Source organism: Peromyscus leucopus, chromosome 5, assembly GCF_004664715.2.
Source record: "Peromyscus leucopus breed LL Stock chromosome 5, UCI_PerLeu_2.1, whole genome shotgun sequence".
Classification (NCBI taxonomy): domain Eukaryota; kingdom Metazoa; phylum Chordata; class Mammalia; order Rodentia; family Cricetidae; genus Peromyscus; species Peromyscus leucopus.
In genome coordinates, this window is record NC_051067.1 from 62,814,646 (window position 1) to 62,827,646 (window position 13,001).

Below are 13,001 nucleotides of genomic sequence, written 5' to 3' on the forward strand. Positions count from 1 at the left end.
TGTATATGTCTGTGTGATGGAGTATGTGCACATGAGTGCAGGTGCCTAGACAGTCTAGAAAAGAGCGTCAGATCCCTTGGAGGTGAATTACAGGTGGCTGAGTTGCTTGATGTGGGTGCTGAGAACTGAATCCAGGTCCACAAAGGAGTTAAGAACAGTGTGTGCTCTTAACTACCGAGCTCTCTATCCAGTCCCTCCCTATGTTTTAAGTTAGCAAAAGCCATTTGAAAATAGTTTACACACATAGGGTTTATTGCCCCGACTATATTATTTCTAACATGTTTCCTGGCAGTTCCAGGCTTGTGCTTTGAGGGCTGCTTATATGAAGTGGAAGCAGGGATGTGTTAGTTAGCTTTTGTCATGGACAGAATACCTGAGGTAAACAACTTACAAGTGCAGAACTTTATTTTGACTCACAATTTTAGAGGTTTCAGCTGGTGGTTGGTTTACCCCATTTTCTTTTGGTCTGTAGCAGCATAGTACATCATAGCAGGAATGTGTGATAGAAGAGGCTTGTTCACTTTACAGCAGCCTGGAAACAGAGTAAGACAGGAGGTGGTCAGGGTCCTAAGATCTCTGTCAGGGGCACACCCCTCAGTTACCTGCCTTCCTTTAGTAGGTCCCACATACTAGAGGCTCCAGGACACATGAACTGACTTCACTTAGCACGTGGGCTTTAGGGGGCGTTCAAGAGTCAAGCTCTATCAGGGGTGATTGTGAAGCACGGGTGCATTAGGGTCTGGACAATCAGATTCTGTTAGCAAGGCTGCCAGGCGGGAATAGCTGGAGCATCTACCCAGTGTCTGCTATAGGCAAAATTTCCCATAGAATGCCGAAGTTCTGACTTCGATTTTTTCTGTGTCTTACTTGGTGACTGTAGACTAGATGTTTTAGAAAGTGGAGGTTGAATTATAGCACAATGAATCTGCCTAATATTTGCTGACTGCATTATTTGCCCACACATCAGCATTCTCTGTGATTAAACTTATTGAGTCACAAGACTGCTTGCATTAATTGTTTTATTGATCGTCACTTCAGTAGGACAAACATGAAAAAAAAAAGAAACACTTAATGTTCAGATAACAGAAGAAAAGGCTGAGTGGGTAGAAAAGTAAATCCATTCATGAAGGGTTCAGATTAAAGAGAAATAGATTTGACCGGGGAATTGTTATTTGTCTTGGCAGTTTACACTTAGCTACATTCAGTGCAGTACTTTTCTTAGTATTATCACAAAACTGGTTATTTTAAAGTAAGTCCCCCTTTATCTGCAGGACATATGCCCATAGACCTCCAGGGGATGCCTGAAAACCACAGAGAGTACTAAATGCCATGCATACTTTTTTTTCCTATATATATGTGACTAAACCCCACCTTTTTACTTCCAGGAGGCACATTATGGCTTCTTTTGGCATATTTAACTTGCTAGCATTTCAGGATTATTATTATTATTATGTAAAATGGGGTTACTTGAACATAAACATCACAATACCAAGGTAGTCAAACTGATAACTAAAATAGATACTACATTACTAACAAGTGGTTAGTATATACGAAGTAGACACACTGGACAAGGTCTCATCTTGGGTAGTATGGAGCGAGACAACAAAATACAGAAGGGTGTGGGAGCCCGTTCTTGGGTTCCTCGTGGCTTTACCCAGCAGGTCCGAATAGAGGATGATCAGGACCACAGGCCTGAGTGCAGGTGTCTGAGATGGTCTGCACTTGGCTGTGCTGGGGGAGGAGGTCTTTTGCTCCACCCCTTGGCGTCTCTATAAAAACCCTGGGCCAGAGACAGTTGGGCCCGTTGGAATACGTTCCAGGCCCTCTCGAGGCTATCCTTTACTTTTTATCTGTTTATCTCCGCAAGATTCTCTGCTATAAATCCTTCTATCTAATATTTCCTGCTGATTGCACTCAAGAAAACTCTGGGAAGCTGTGGGGGTGGTGGGTAAACGCCCCACAGAAGGGCTCTTAGCTTAAAATTTGGAAGTTATTCACTTCTGGAATTTTTTTTTAAGATATTATTTTTCAAAGTTATGTGTATATCTGAACCACAGATTTCAGAATAGGGCATAGAATCTTCTGGAGCTGGAGTTACAGAAGGTTGTGAACCTTCCTATATAGGTGCTGGGGACCAAACTCTGGTCTTCTACAAGAGCAGTAACTATTCTTAAACCATTGAACTATGTCTCTACCTCAGACTGCTATACAAGTTTAAAAGTTATTCCCCTCCAGGCTCTATGTACAGAAAAACAAAAACAAACAAACAAAAAAACTAGTGATGTGAAAGTCTGTACAAGAAATAATGTTGAGAATATGAGAAAAAGATTAAATCAGTTATAAGATAGTCATGAGTGAATGATGGCGATCATGATGAGGTCAAAGAATGGGCATTGTTTGGGAAATGTGGACAAGAACTGTGAGTTAACACCACAGCACTTACTACGTAAAGTTGGAAAAACTGGTTGCACAGGCAAGATTCTGAGTGCTCCTCCTCCTCCTTTTTCTTCTTCTATTTTATATATTATTGTTGGTTTTATTTTTGAGAAGCCCTTAATGTATTGTGTGTTTATTTGAATTCACAAAGAACAGTTGTTTGACTGAACCAGTAAAGAATAAGATACTCAGTCTTTTTCTCCCGTGATCATTGGATGATTTGAGAGAATGGTGTGGGTCAGCGAATATGCAGAGGCAGGAGGGCATGAAGAAGACCACTTTTTAAAAAAAAATGAACTTTCAAATCTTCACTTTTCCCAAGACAATGTTTGAAAGGAGTAGTAAGCATGGTTTTTCCAGCTTAATTTTTTTTTAAACCGAATGTTTTTTAATTGCTATTAATTTTTGTTTTGTTTTGTTTTTCCAATATAACATTTTTATTGATTCTCTGGGAATTTTGTATCATGTACCCCAATTACACTCACTTCCCAGTCCTTCCATGTCTGTCCCACCAAAAAAGTAAAAATAAAAATAAGAATAATAAGAAAAAACAGGGATAGAGAGATGGTTCAGTGGTTAAGAGCACTGGCTGCTCCTCTAGAGGTCCTGAGTTCAATTCCCAGCAACCACATAGTGGCTCACAACCATCTATAATGAGACCTGATGCCCTCTTCTGGTGTGCAGGCATACATGCAGACAGAACACTGTATACATAATAAATAAATCTTTTTTAAAAAAATAAGAAAAAACAAACAAGAAAACTCAAGTCCAATATGTGTTATTTATATACCGATGGGGGCATGGTCTGACTCTCAGTGGCCTGCCCCTTAAATAGAACTGAGTCCTTCCCTTCCTGCACCCCTGCCAGAAACCATCAATTGTGGAGAGCTACACTTCAGCATCCCCATCACACTTTTTAGAGAGTTTTCTTTGGTGGCTTCCTGTCTAGGCTGTTACTTTTTTGGGGGGTGGGGTGGGGTGGGGGGCAGTTGTCATAAAAGCCTTCCATCTCCCTCCCTCAATTAATTTCTGGAGTCATCAGTATCATAGTAGAAGTAGCCACAGTCAGTGAGAACATGGAATCATGGGCCTCCACAGACTATAAACATGCCCCCGGCTGTAGTAGGATCATGGACCCAGCCACGGACATCAGCATAGACCACAGCTGCAGTAGGACCGTAGGCCTAGACATGGCCCTTGGTAGCAGCATGGGCCTGGTCATCACCATGGCCTTAGGTGGCTGTGCAGCCATTCAGATCAGTATGCCTTACCTCCCCCACCCACCCCACCCCCTGCAACAACACAGACCAAGGCATCAGGTGGCAGCACATACCACAGGCATCAGAGTGGTCTATGGTGGTAACACAGGCCATGGACATCAACACAGACCCTGGCTGCAGTAGGACCCTGGACCTAGACATCACCATGGCCTCAGCTGGCAGCTCAGGCCACTCACATCAACATGGCTCCCTGAGGCAATAAGGTGGAGGACATCACCAAGGCTTCAGTCAGCGGCACAGACCTCATGGATCCACATTCATCTCAGGCTTTAGCATGGCCTAGGGCAGCAGCATGGACCACATACACCAACACGGCCTCTGGTGGCATCATGGACCACAGTGGTCCTTCAAGGAGGTCCAATCCAGAAAGTGAACTGTTCCTTATCTTGGGCCTCCATCACTGACCGGAGCCAGGGTGATCCCACAGTCCGGTGGTGTGTTTGGGGACTAAGTGTGTCTGTGTAAGCTCCATGCTGCTGCACACCACCCCACCAACCCTACTGGACAATGGCCTGTTCACTGTCAACCTCAGTGGTCTCTCACACCTGTCACCACCATCTTGTCTCCAGTTCTGCCTCTCTCCACAGTGCACACACACTCTGTTTTTCCCATCTTTCCCACCTCTCCATCACACATTTGTTCATTGTAGTGGTGCCCAGCTGGTGAGGTGGGATTGGCTGGCTGGCTGCTGCTGTGCTGGAATTTCTTTTCTTTTCTCTCTTTTTTTTTTTTAATAAATGATTATAATCATAGGCAACTAAAACTGTTGATAAGACTTCTATAATTCAATGAAGTTCAACAAAAGTCTCAGGAGCAAAATTTTGTGCACAAGTAGACCTGATATAACTGCCACTATTATTTTTCAGCTTCATTTATTTAGATGACAGTGTATATGCTTTAGATGGTGTCTCGGTTACTTTGTTAAAGAGTTCATTTGGGCTTATGGTTCCAGAGGGTCAGTGTCTGACGGCAGAGTGAAGGCATGCTGGCAGGAGCAGCTAAGAGCTCACATTGTAGACCATGAGCAGGAAGTAGAGAAAGCTAACTAGGAATGATGTGGGGCTTTGAAACCTCAAAGCACCCCCCCACCCCACCCCACCCTATAATAGACTTCTGGCAAGAACACACCTCCTAAACAGCCCAAAACAGTGTGACCAGCTGGGGACCAAGTGTTCCAGTGTCTGTGACCATGGAGGATATCTCATTCAAACCACCATAGGTGGTTTAATTTTTAAATACAGTATTTTGCCTCTTTGGAGAAAAGATCAATGAAAACTTTAATGAACATATCTAATCACCTTACTTCACTCTTATCTTTCCCTTTCTACCATAGTTTAAAATGATAAAGAAATGGCATCTGCATGCCAAAACTTCTGCTTTGCCTTTCTGAACAGCAAGAAAAGTTATACCACCAAAACTTTGATACATTATTTTCTCCTTGCTCAAAATTTGTCCTTTGTCTTTCTGCCCATCATGTATTTTTTTTTCATATAGTTAGACCTTGTTTAGTGTGAAGCACAATATTGTAATTTTCCAACTTTTCTTTTCTGAAGAGAGAGGTCTTACTATGATATGGTTGACATCTGCTCAAGATGAGCCCCTGGACAAGCTCCTGTTGACTTTTTCTGTTCAGCCTCTAGACAGCTCAGCACCACCCTCTCCTTTCATAAATGTACTTGGCCATCTGTTTAATCATCTCAGTAAGAAAAAGCTACATCAATAACCTCCGGTACCACATATGTTCTCAAATTACTCATTTTAAAAATTACATAAATGTTAAACCAGTTAAAAATAATGTTATAAGGTGGTAGAATGTAAATATGTGTATAAATACACTTATTTTTGAGTAGTAATATGATGACTAAGGGTCTGAATCAGTATTTGTAAGAATATAGAAGCATTTTTAAAATGGTCTGGGGTGATGAATTGGTCAATAAAGTGCAAACATGAGGACCTGAGTTTGGGTCCACAGCACCCAAATAAAAGACAGATACGGCCGGGCGGTGGTGGCGCACGCCTTTAATCCCAGCACTGGTGAGGCAGAGCCAGGCGGATCTCTGTGAGTTCGAGGCCAGCCTGGGCTACCAAGTGAGTTCCAGGAAAGGTGCAAAGCTACACAGAGAACCTGGTGGTTCCTGCCTGAAACCCTGGCACTGGGGGTGGAGAGGTGAGACATGGGCTTGATGGCTAGCTAGTATAGCCATTCAGTGCCTGGTTCACAGTTGAAACTGTTGGGAAAGATTCGGATTGTTAAGGGAGGTGTGTCATGGGGGGTGGGGGGGTGGGCTTTGAGTTTTCAAAAGCTCACACCATTCCCGGTGTCTCTCTTTCCCTGCCTTGTGCTTGTGGATCAAGCTGTAAGTTATCGGATACTGCTCCATTGCCATGCCTGCCTGCCTGCTTGCTGCTGTGCTCCCCGCCATAATGATCATGAACTCTAACCCTCTGGAACTGTGACCCCAAATTGGTCATGGTGTTTTGACAATAGAAAAGTAGCTAAGGCACTTACTATAGAACCTAAGGCCTTGATTATGGTTTTTTTTTTTTTTTTTTGACCTCTGGTCCTTTGATTGTTCCCTTCCTTTCTTTCTCCCTCCCTTTCTCTCTCTTCTTTTTTTCCTCTCTCTTCCTTACTTCCCTTTTTAGTTTTATTTTCTTATACACTTTATCCTAGGCTGGTCTGGAACTTACTATGTAGTCTAGACTAACCTAGAGCTCATGGTAGTGCTCTTGCCTCAGCCTCCTGGGTCATGGGACTACAGGCATGTACCACCACACCAAGCAGTTCCTGTTTTGTTACCGTGCATTGGATTCCTTGTCTTTTCTCATTTCTGTGGGTAATCTAATCCAGAGTACTTAGTTGTCTCTGTGTGACTGGCTGTCAAAACATAGGAACTCTATTAATATTCTTAGTCTATCATGCTGCTGGTCCTGGTGGGGAAAGGGTGGTTATTTTTAAAGAATGGAACAAGTGTATTAATCTTTATTAACCTGACATTTCATGGCCTCAATTTTGATTAATATAAAGCAACCTGTAAGACTTAGTTTTGCTTAAGAAATTTTAAAAATACTCAAAGCTGGTGTTGGAGTATAGCTCCTTTGGGTAACATACTTTAGTTGAATTTGAAGCAAGGGATTTTTGCTTTCAAGGGAAAATGAGGTCTTCAGATAGCACCAGTGTATGCTGGAGCATGTTAAAACAGGTTTTCCAACTTGCTCATGGAAATAATGTTGGTTAATGATAGATTTTCTCCTTCCTCCCTCCCTCCCTCCCTCCTTCCTTCCCTCCCCTCCTCCCTTTTTTAAACCTTTTTTGAGACAGGGTTTCTCCGTGTAGCCCTCTGTAGAACTCCCTCTGTAGCCCAGGCTGCCCTCAAACTCAGAGATCCTCCTGCTTCTGCCTCCTGAGTGCTGGGATTAAAGGCGTGCCCCACCACTGCCCAGCTTCTTTTCTTAACACTGATACAGCTTTAAGCTAAAGTCTTGTCAGTATGTATATTTTGTGTGTGTGTGTGTGTGTGTGTGTGTACCTCTCTCTCTCTGCCTACTCACTAAACTTAACAGTTTCAGTGAGAGTGCCAGCACCTCCGTCCCTGGGAGACATGGTGTGGCTTGAGACTGGATGCTTCTTTCCCACTTATCACCTCACCCTTCTTAGCCTTGGTTGCTCAGTTGGTAAATGGAGATGATAATGATATCACTCACTGCAAGGATTCAGTGGGATGGCAGTGTGAAGGCTTCTAGTGGCACATGTAAACATTCACTACTGTGAAAACAGTCCTCTGGCCGCTTAACCAAGTACAGTGTGTACTTTCCTCTTGAAATGTGTTGTAGATTATATCATTTGGTTCCCAGTTATTAGTGGTTATTAAAGTCTGTTTTCTCTAGATTTTAGCCAATCGGGTATACTAAAATTATTACTGTTGCAGTGTAAAACAAATGATTGCAGATATACCAACATGACCACACATTCAGTGAAGTAAAAGGCTTTCACACTTGGGTATGCGTTTGAATGACTTGATGCTCACTCCCCTCCTCCAAAATGGATCCAAGTCTCCCTACTTGCTAAGCATGAACCTAACTACCCGCCAGGCTCAAGATACCTTTAAAATGATTTTTTTTTAATGGTGCCAGAGAATTTCTGTGTCTTCATTGGTAGAGCACTTGGTTGCCAGCACATCTGTGTTAGGTGAATCGTAACTGCTGTGAGAAGGCAAGAGGAAAAAGGTCTAGTTAGTTCAGCTCACAGTGTGTGGCTTTAATCCCAGGAGTTGTGGCCTCATGACTGTGTGCCTGTGGTAAGGCAGTGTCATGGTGGAGAGGTGCGAACCTCATGGTGCCTGGGAAGCAGAGCCGGACAGGGATTAGACTGGGTCTGACTTCAAGTACCCACCCCCACAATGGTCAGCTAGACTCCACTATCAGCTGGAGACCAAGTGTTCAGCACAGGAGCGTGTGAGGGACATCTCATATTCAAACCATAATAGCCACAGAGGGGGAAAGTACTTTCTGTTTTGTTCATGCTTATTTTTTCACAAATACCTCTTGACTATAAGTTATGTATATTATATATTACAAGTTATATACATGTACAAGCCATTTCACAACCATCCTTTGTTTAGCTCCCAATCTGTCAAACTATATCCGATGGTTCATGTCACTGTTAAACTAAAAATAAAAACAAGCTGTTGAGAGGGCTTATTCGGTAAAATGCTTACCATGGGAGCGTGAGGACCTGAGTTCATTTGGACCCCCAGATGAACTAGGTAAACAGCTGGTAAACAGCTGGACATGGTGGCACACACCTGTAATTGTAGTTCTGGGGAGATAGGAGATCCATAGGGCTTACTGGCCAGCCAGTCTAGCTGAACTGGCAAGCTCTGGGTTCAGCGAATTGTCCTGCCTTCCATAGCAAAGCTGCTCCTAAGGGCAAACTTCCTCTTTCTTACCTCCCACCCTTGCTGGCCTCTCCATCTCCCCAGTCCTGACTTTGGGCATCCTCTAAAAATTGCTCTGGCTACTATTTTCTTTGTATAACCTTTGCCTTTCAGGGTGCCAGTTCATGGTTCCTACTTACTCTTCCCTGAGGTTTTTTTCTGTCACTCACTCTTTAGATGTTGCTGTTTCTAGGATCCTGTCATCTGCCAGGTTTCCTTCCTTGGCTCAGCTCTTAGATCCCTTTGTCTTTCCCCTCTCTCTGGGGTCTCCTCATCTTAGTGGCTTGCTCAGCTTCTCTCTGGTTTCCCAGTCTCCAGCTGTCCCTGCTCCAGCAGTCTGCTCTGTCCTCACTGTGCACCACCTGCTTTCCTCCTGTGCTAGCCACTGGATCCCAGAGGCATCCCGGTCACTCTGTCATGCCTTTTTATAAAAAAAATTATTATTATTTATGTACGTCTACATGTGTGTATGCCTGTATATGTGCATGTATCCCCTGGAGCTGGAGTTACTAGCAGTTGTGAACTGTGGGTTCTAAGAATTGAACTCGGGTCCTCTGCAAGAGCAGTGTGTGTTCTTAACCACTGAGCCGTCTCTCCAGCCCCATCCCTTCCTTTTTAATCCCTCGCTAAGTTAGAGTGACTTGGCCTTCTCAATGGCTTTGTATGGTGCTTTTTCTTCTCCCCCACCCCTCCGGTCGCCTCACTTAGCCTCCCATCACTTCCTGAGACTATTGTAGTAAGCCTTCTCACTGTCTGCCTCACATTGCCAGTCTTTCCCCCACACCACCTCAAACATGGTGGCCATCTTGGCAGTTTTAATGCACTGAAGTGTAACGATCTCCCTTATAGTCCCCGCCATCACCCCTAGGGCTGCATCGTCTGGATTTTCTCCTTGTCTTAGCTTGCTTCTCTTTTGATGTGAAACAAAACACAGACCCAAAGCAACTTAAGGAGCAAAGGATTCATTTATCTTCTTACTGTTTACAGTTTTTATCAAGGGAAGCTGAGGCAGGAACTAAAGCAGAGAGCATGGGGGGGCGGGTGTGTGTGTGCGTGCGTGTGCGCGCGTGCGTGCGTGTGCGTGCGTGTGTGTGTGTGTGTGTGTGTGTGTGTGTGTGTGTGTATGTGTGTGTGTGCTGCTTACTGACTTGCTCCCCATGGCTTGCTCAGCTTGCTTCCTTATACAACTCAGGACCACCTGCCCAGGAGTATCACTGTCTACAGTGGACTGGGCCCTCCCATATCAGCCATCAATAGAAAACAAATGCCCCCCACACTTGTCCACAGGCCAATCTGATGGAGGTAGTTCCTCAATATGGTTCCTTCTTCTCAGGTGACTTTAGTCTATGTCAAAGTGAAAAAAAATCTAAGCAGCCCTCCATCCAGATTGTCATGCGTCTTATCACTGGCACGTCCCCTGTGTTCTGACCCCACCAGTGCTGATTGCATGTACTCTTTGCCTTCGTCCTCCTCTTCCTCTTTGACACGTTTCCCTTTGCCTTTCACACAAACTCCTTTTCGACTTCCTCCTCTCCCTTCCTCACATGACAGCCAGCCAGCTGGTTCTTCATTTGTGATGTCAGAGTATTTTAGTTTATTCACCCAGTGTTCCGAAGTTATCCGTGCACTTGCTAGCTTTCTCTGTTACACCTCCTAAAGGACACCAGAGTCCTAGGTGTTTTTGTGCTTCTGGTGCCTGGCCCAGTGCTCGGCACAGATGGGTGTTTTTATACTCCTGTATGTTATTGTTCATGAAACAACACTTAGAGGGGAGTGTGAAGTGGAGGGTGGAATTGTTCTCTCAAACAGTTTTGAAATGACAGCCACTGTGTGTGGCTTTCAGTGGCCAAGCTAATGTTCATGGAGCAATAGTCAGCATGCTGACTCATCCACAGAGTGAGCACTAAGGTAGATAATGGCATGTCATCCTACCTCCATTGAAGAAGGAGTGTGGTCACTGTGTGGCTCTCAGTGGCAGAGCTCGTGGTCATAGAACAGTATACAGCCTGGTAACTTAGCAGCTGGACCAACACTGAGAGTGCGGACAGTGGCATCCTGCCTTCACTGAGAAGCTGGGCAGCCTGTGTTGTATATAGTCCTAACTTACTTATAAAGCTTGGACACTTGAATTTTAGTTTCTTTGCCCATTAATAGAAAAACGGAGATTATATGTATATGAGGTTCTCGTGCTGTTTTGAGGATTAAATGAGATAACATAGTGTATAACACCAAGTAATGCTTAATAAGTGTTGGCTGAATTTGCATTAGTCCCTTGTTTCTGGATATTTCTATGAAATCTGATCCTCACATTAATTAAGAACATGTCTATGCATAAACAAACATTAAAAAAATACTCAGTTGAATTTTTCTCTCCAAAGGTTCATTCATTGTACTGATGATTCTCCAGATCCTTGTATAGAATATGAGGTAAGCATCTCTTCCCCTTCATGACACTCAGAGTCCCAGTCATAGGTCGTGGAATAGTGCTGCTTATTTGTAAATGAAAACAAATAATTGAACTAACTTCTCTGGGAACATAGAAATACTAAATTTAAATATTTAAATAAAAGAAATTTATCCTACATGTAGAAGAAATGTATTATTCAGGTGGGGCATGGTGGTACATATCTTTAATCTCAGCAGAGGGAGGGAGATCACTGAGTTCAAGGCCAGCTTGGTCTACAAAGCAATTTTCAGGCTAGCCAATGCCACACAGTGAGACCCTATCTCAAACAAACAAGAGAGGGAAAGAGAGAGGCTTAGTCAATGTTCTGTTGCTGTAAACACCATGACCATGGCCAACTCTTATAAAAGAAAACATTTAATTAGTGCTTACTTACAGTTTCAGAGTTTTAGTCCATTGTCATGGTGGGAAGCATGGTGGCACACAGGCAGACAGATGCTGGAGAGGTGGCTGAGAGTTCTGCATCCAGATTGGCAGGCAACAGGAAGAGACTCTGGGCCTGCCTTCAGCATTTGAAACCTCAAAGCCCACCCCAGTGACACACTTTCTCCAACAAGGCCACACCTCCTAATAGAGCCACTCCCTTGTGTCCAAGCTTTCAAATCTTATTCAAGCCACCACAGAAAGAAAATGAGTATGTACTATTTATAGGCTATATATTAGAATACATGTACAGAATATAGAATACTGTACACAGAGAATAGACACATTCTTGAGTAAAATAAATGCTTTTGTACTTTTCACCCACCAAATCTGGTTCAGAGCCTGCACCGTACTGTAACCTGTGTCTGCTAGCCAGGGCCACCACCTACCATAGCTAGCTCAGCTCATCCATAGCTTCAAAACAGCACCACAAGCCGGAGGGAGATCAAGCCCTGAAAGTAGGGTCCAAACTACGCTAACAGGAAAGTCATCCTCCTCCCTCTGCCTCTTTACATCATTCCCTCATTTTACAGAGAACATGAGAAGAGTGGAGGGCAGTGATGCTGCTTTAGTAGAGATTGTAGTCATTGCAAACTCCAGGCTTTATTCCAGTTCTTGAAAATGTACATACAAGTATTCAAATGGGTACTGTTGTTAAATACAGCTAATTTCTTAACTAATTAATTAAATCGGGAGTTTTCTTGTCCTTTAGATGCTACATAGTAGGCTATCACTTGTAATTATTCTTGATTGGTTTTGAATTTGCATCATTAAAACACAGTTTCTGAAAAATTTGAAGCAAGTGTGATCACCTTTGCTTGTTAATTGCAGAACATTTTCATATTTGGTTTTATAATCTTAGAATTAGTGCCATGATTAATTTTTTTTCTTTATTATTTGCTTCTAGACATCTCTGTATAATACACGTTTTCGTCTACAGACTGGGGATGCAACCTACTTTGTGTGCCATGCTTTAGGCCCTGGGTTTGTCCTCAGCATTACAAAGAAAAAATATTGTCCACTGATACTCACTGTATTGAATATTCTTTGTGTTGAATAGCTATACTGATTATTGTAGAACATTGAATTTATCATTAGGCCACTAAACAGTTAATAGTGTCCGTTCCTGGGATCTTTACATGCAAATGTGAGCTTTTCCACCACTGATTTCCATAGTGTATTTTACCCATGCCATCATCCAATCTTTTATAGCATTATTTGTATGCATATTACATATTTACACCTCCTGCTTTGCTGAACAACTTCCTGTGATGCACCTGCTCTGTGTTGGCACTTGGTGCTAGCTGCATAAGAACCGTCTTTCACTGAGGTATAATACTGGTTGAAATGTCGTCATTTAAAGCTAAGATCTACTTACCAGTCCTTTGCTGTTGTATTGCTTTTGTTTTGATACAGCAGCATCATGGTAAGATATGAAAGTTAAGGCTAGCGAAGTGATAT

At 43.1% G+C, this 13,001-nt stretch overlaps 1 protein-coding gene and 1 long non-coding RNA gene across 3 annotated transcripts in view; one reads left to right on the forward strand and one right to left on the reverse strand.

The window, feature by feature from the left end:
• Cdc123 (cell division cycle 123) overlaps nucleotides 1-13,001 on the forward strand; it is a 52,073-nt gene that overhangs the window by 21,412 nt on the left and 17,660 nt on the right. For both annotated transcript variants that reach the window (XM_028891745.1, XM_028891756.1), the window contains one exon: nucleotides 11,032-11,080. In XM_028891745.1, coding sequence (XP_028747578.1) covers nucleotides 11,032-11,080 — 49 coding nt within the window. The remainder of the gene's footprint in view (nucleotides 1-11,031; nucleotides 11,081-13,001) is intronic.
• LOC119088049 lies at nucleotides 394-11,532 on the reverse strand. Its single transcript, XR_005091621.1, has 3 exons — nucleotides 11,494-11,532; nucleotides 7,820-7,919; nucleotides 394-532 (listed from the first exon to the last, which is right to left on the reverse strand). It is a non-coding gene; the product is annotated as an uncharacterized LOC119088049 (long non-coding RNA).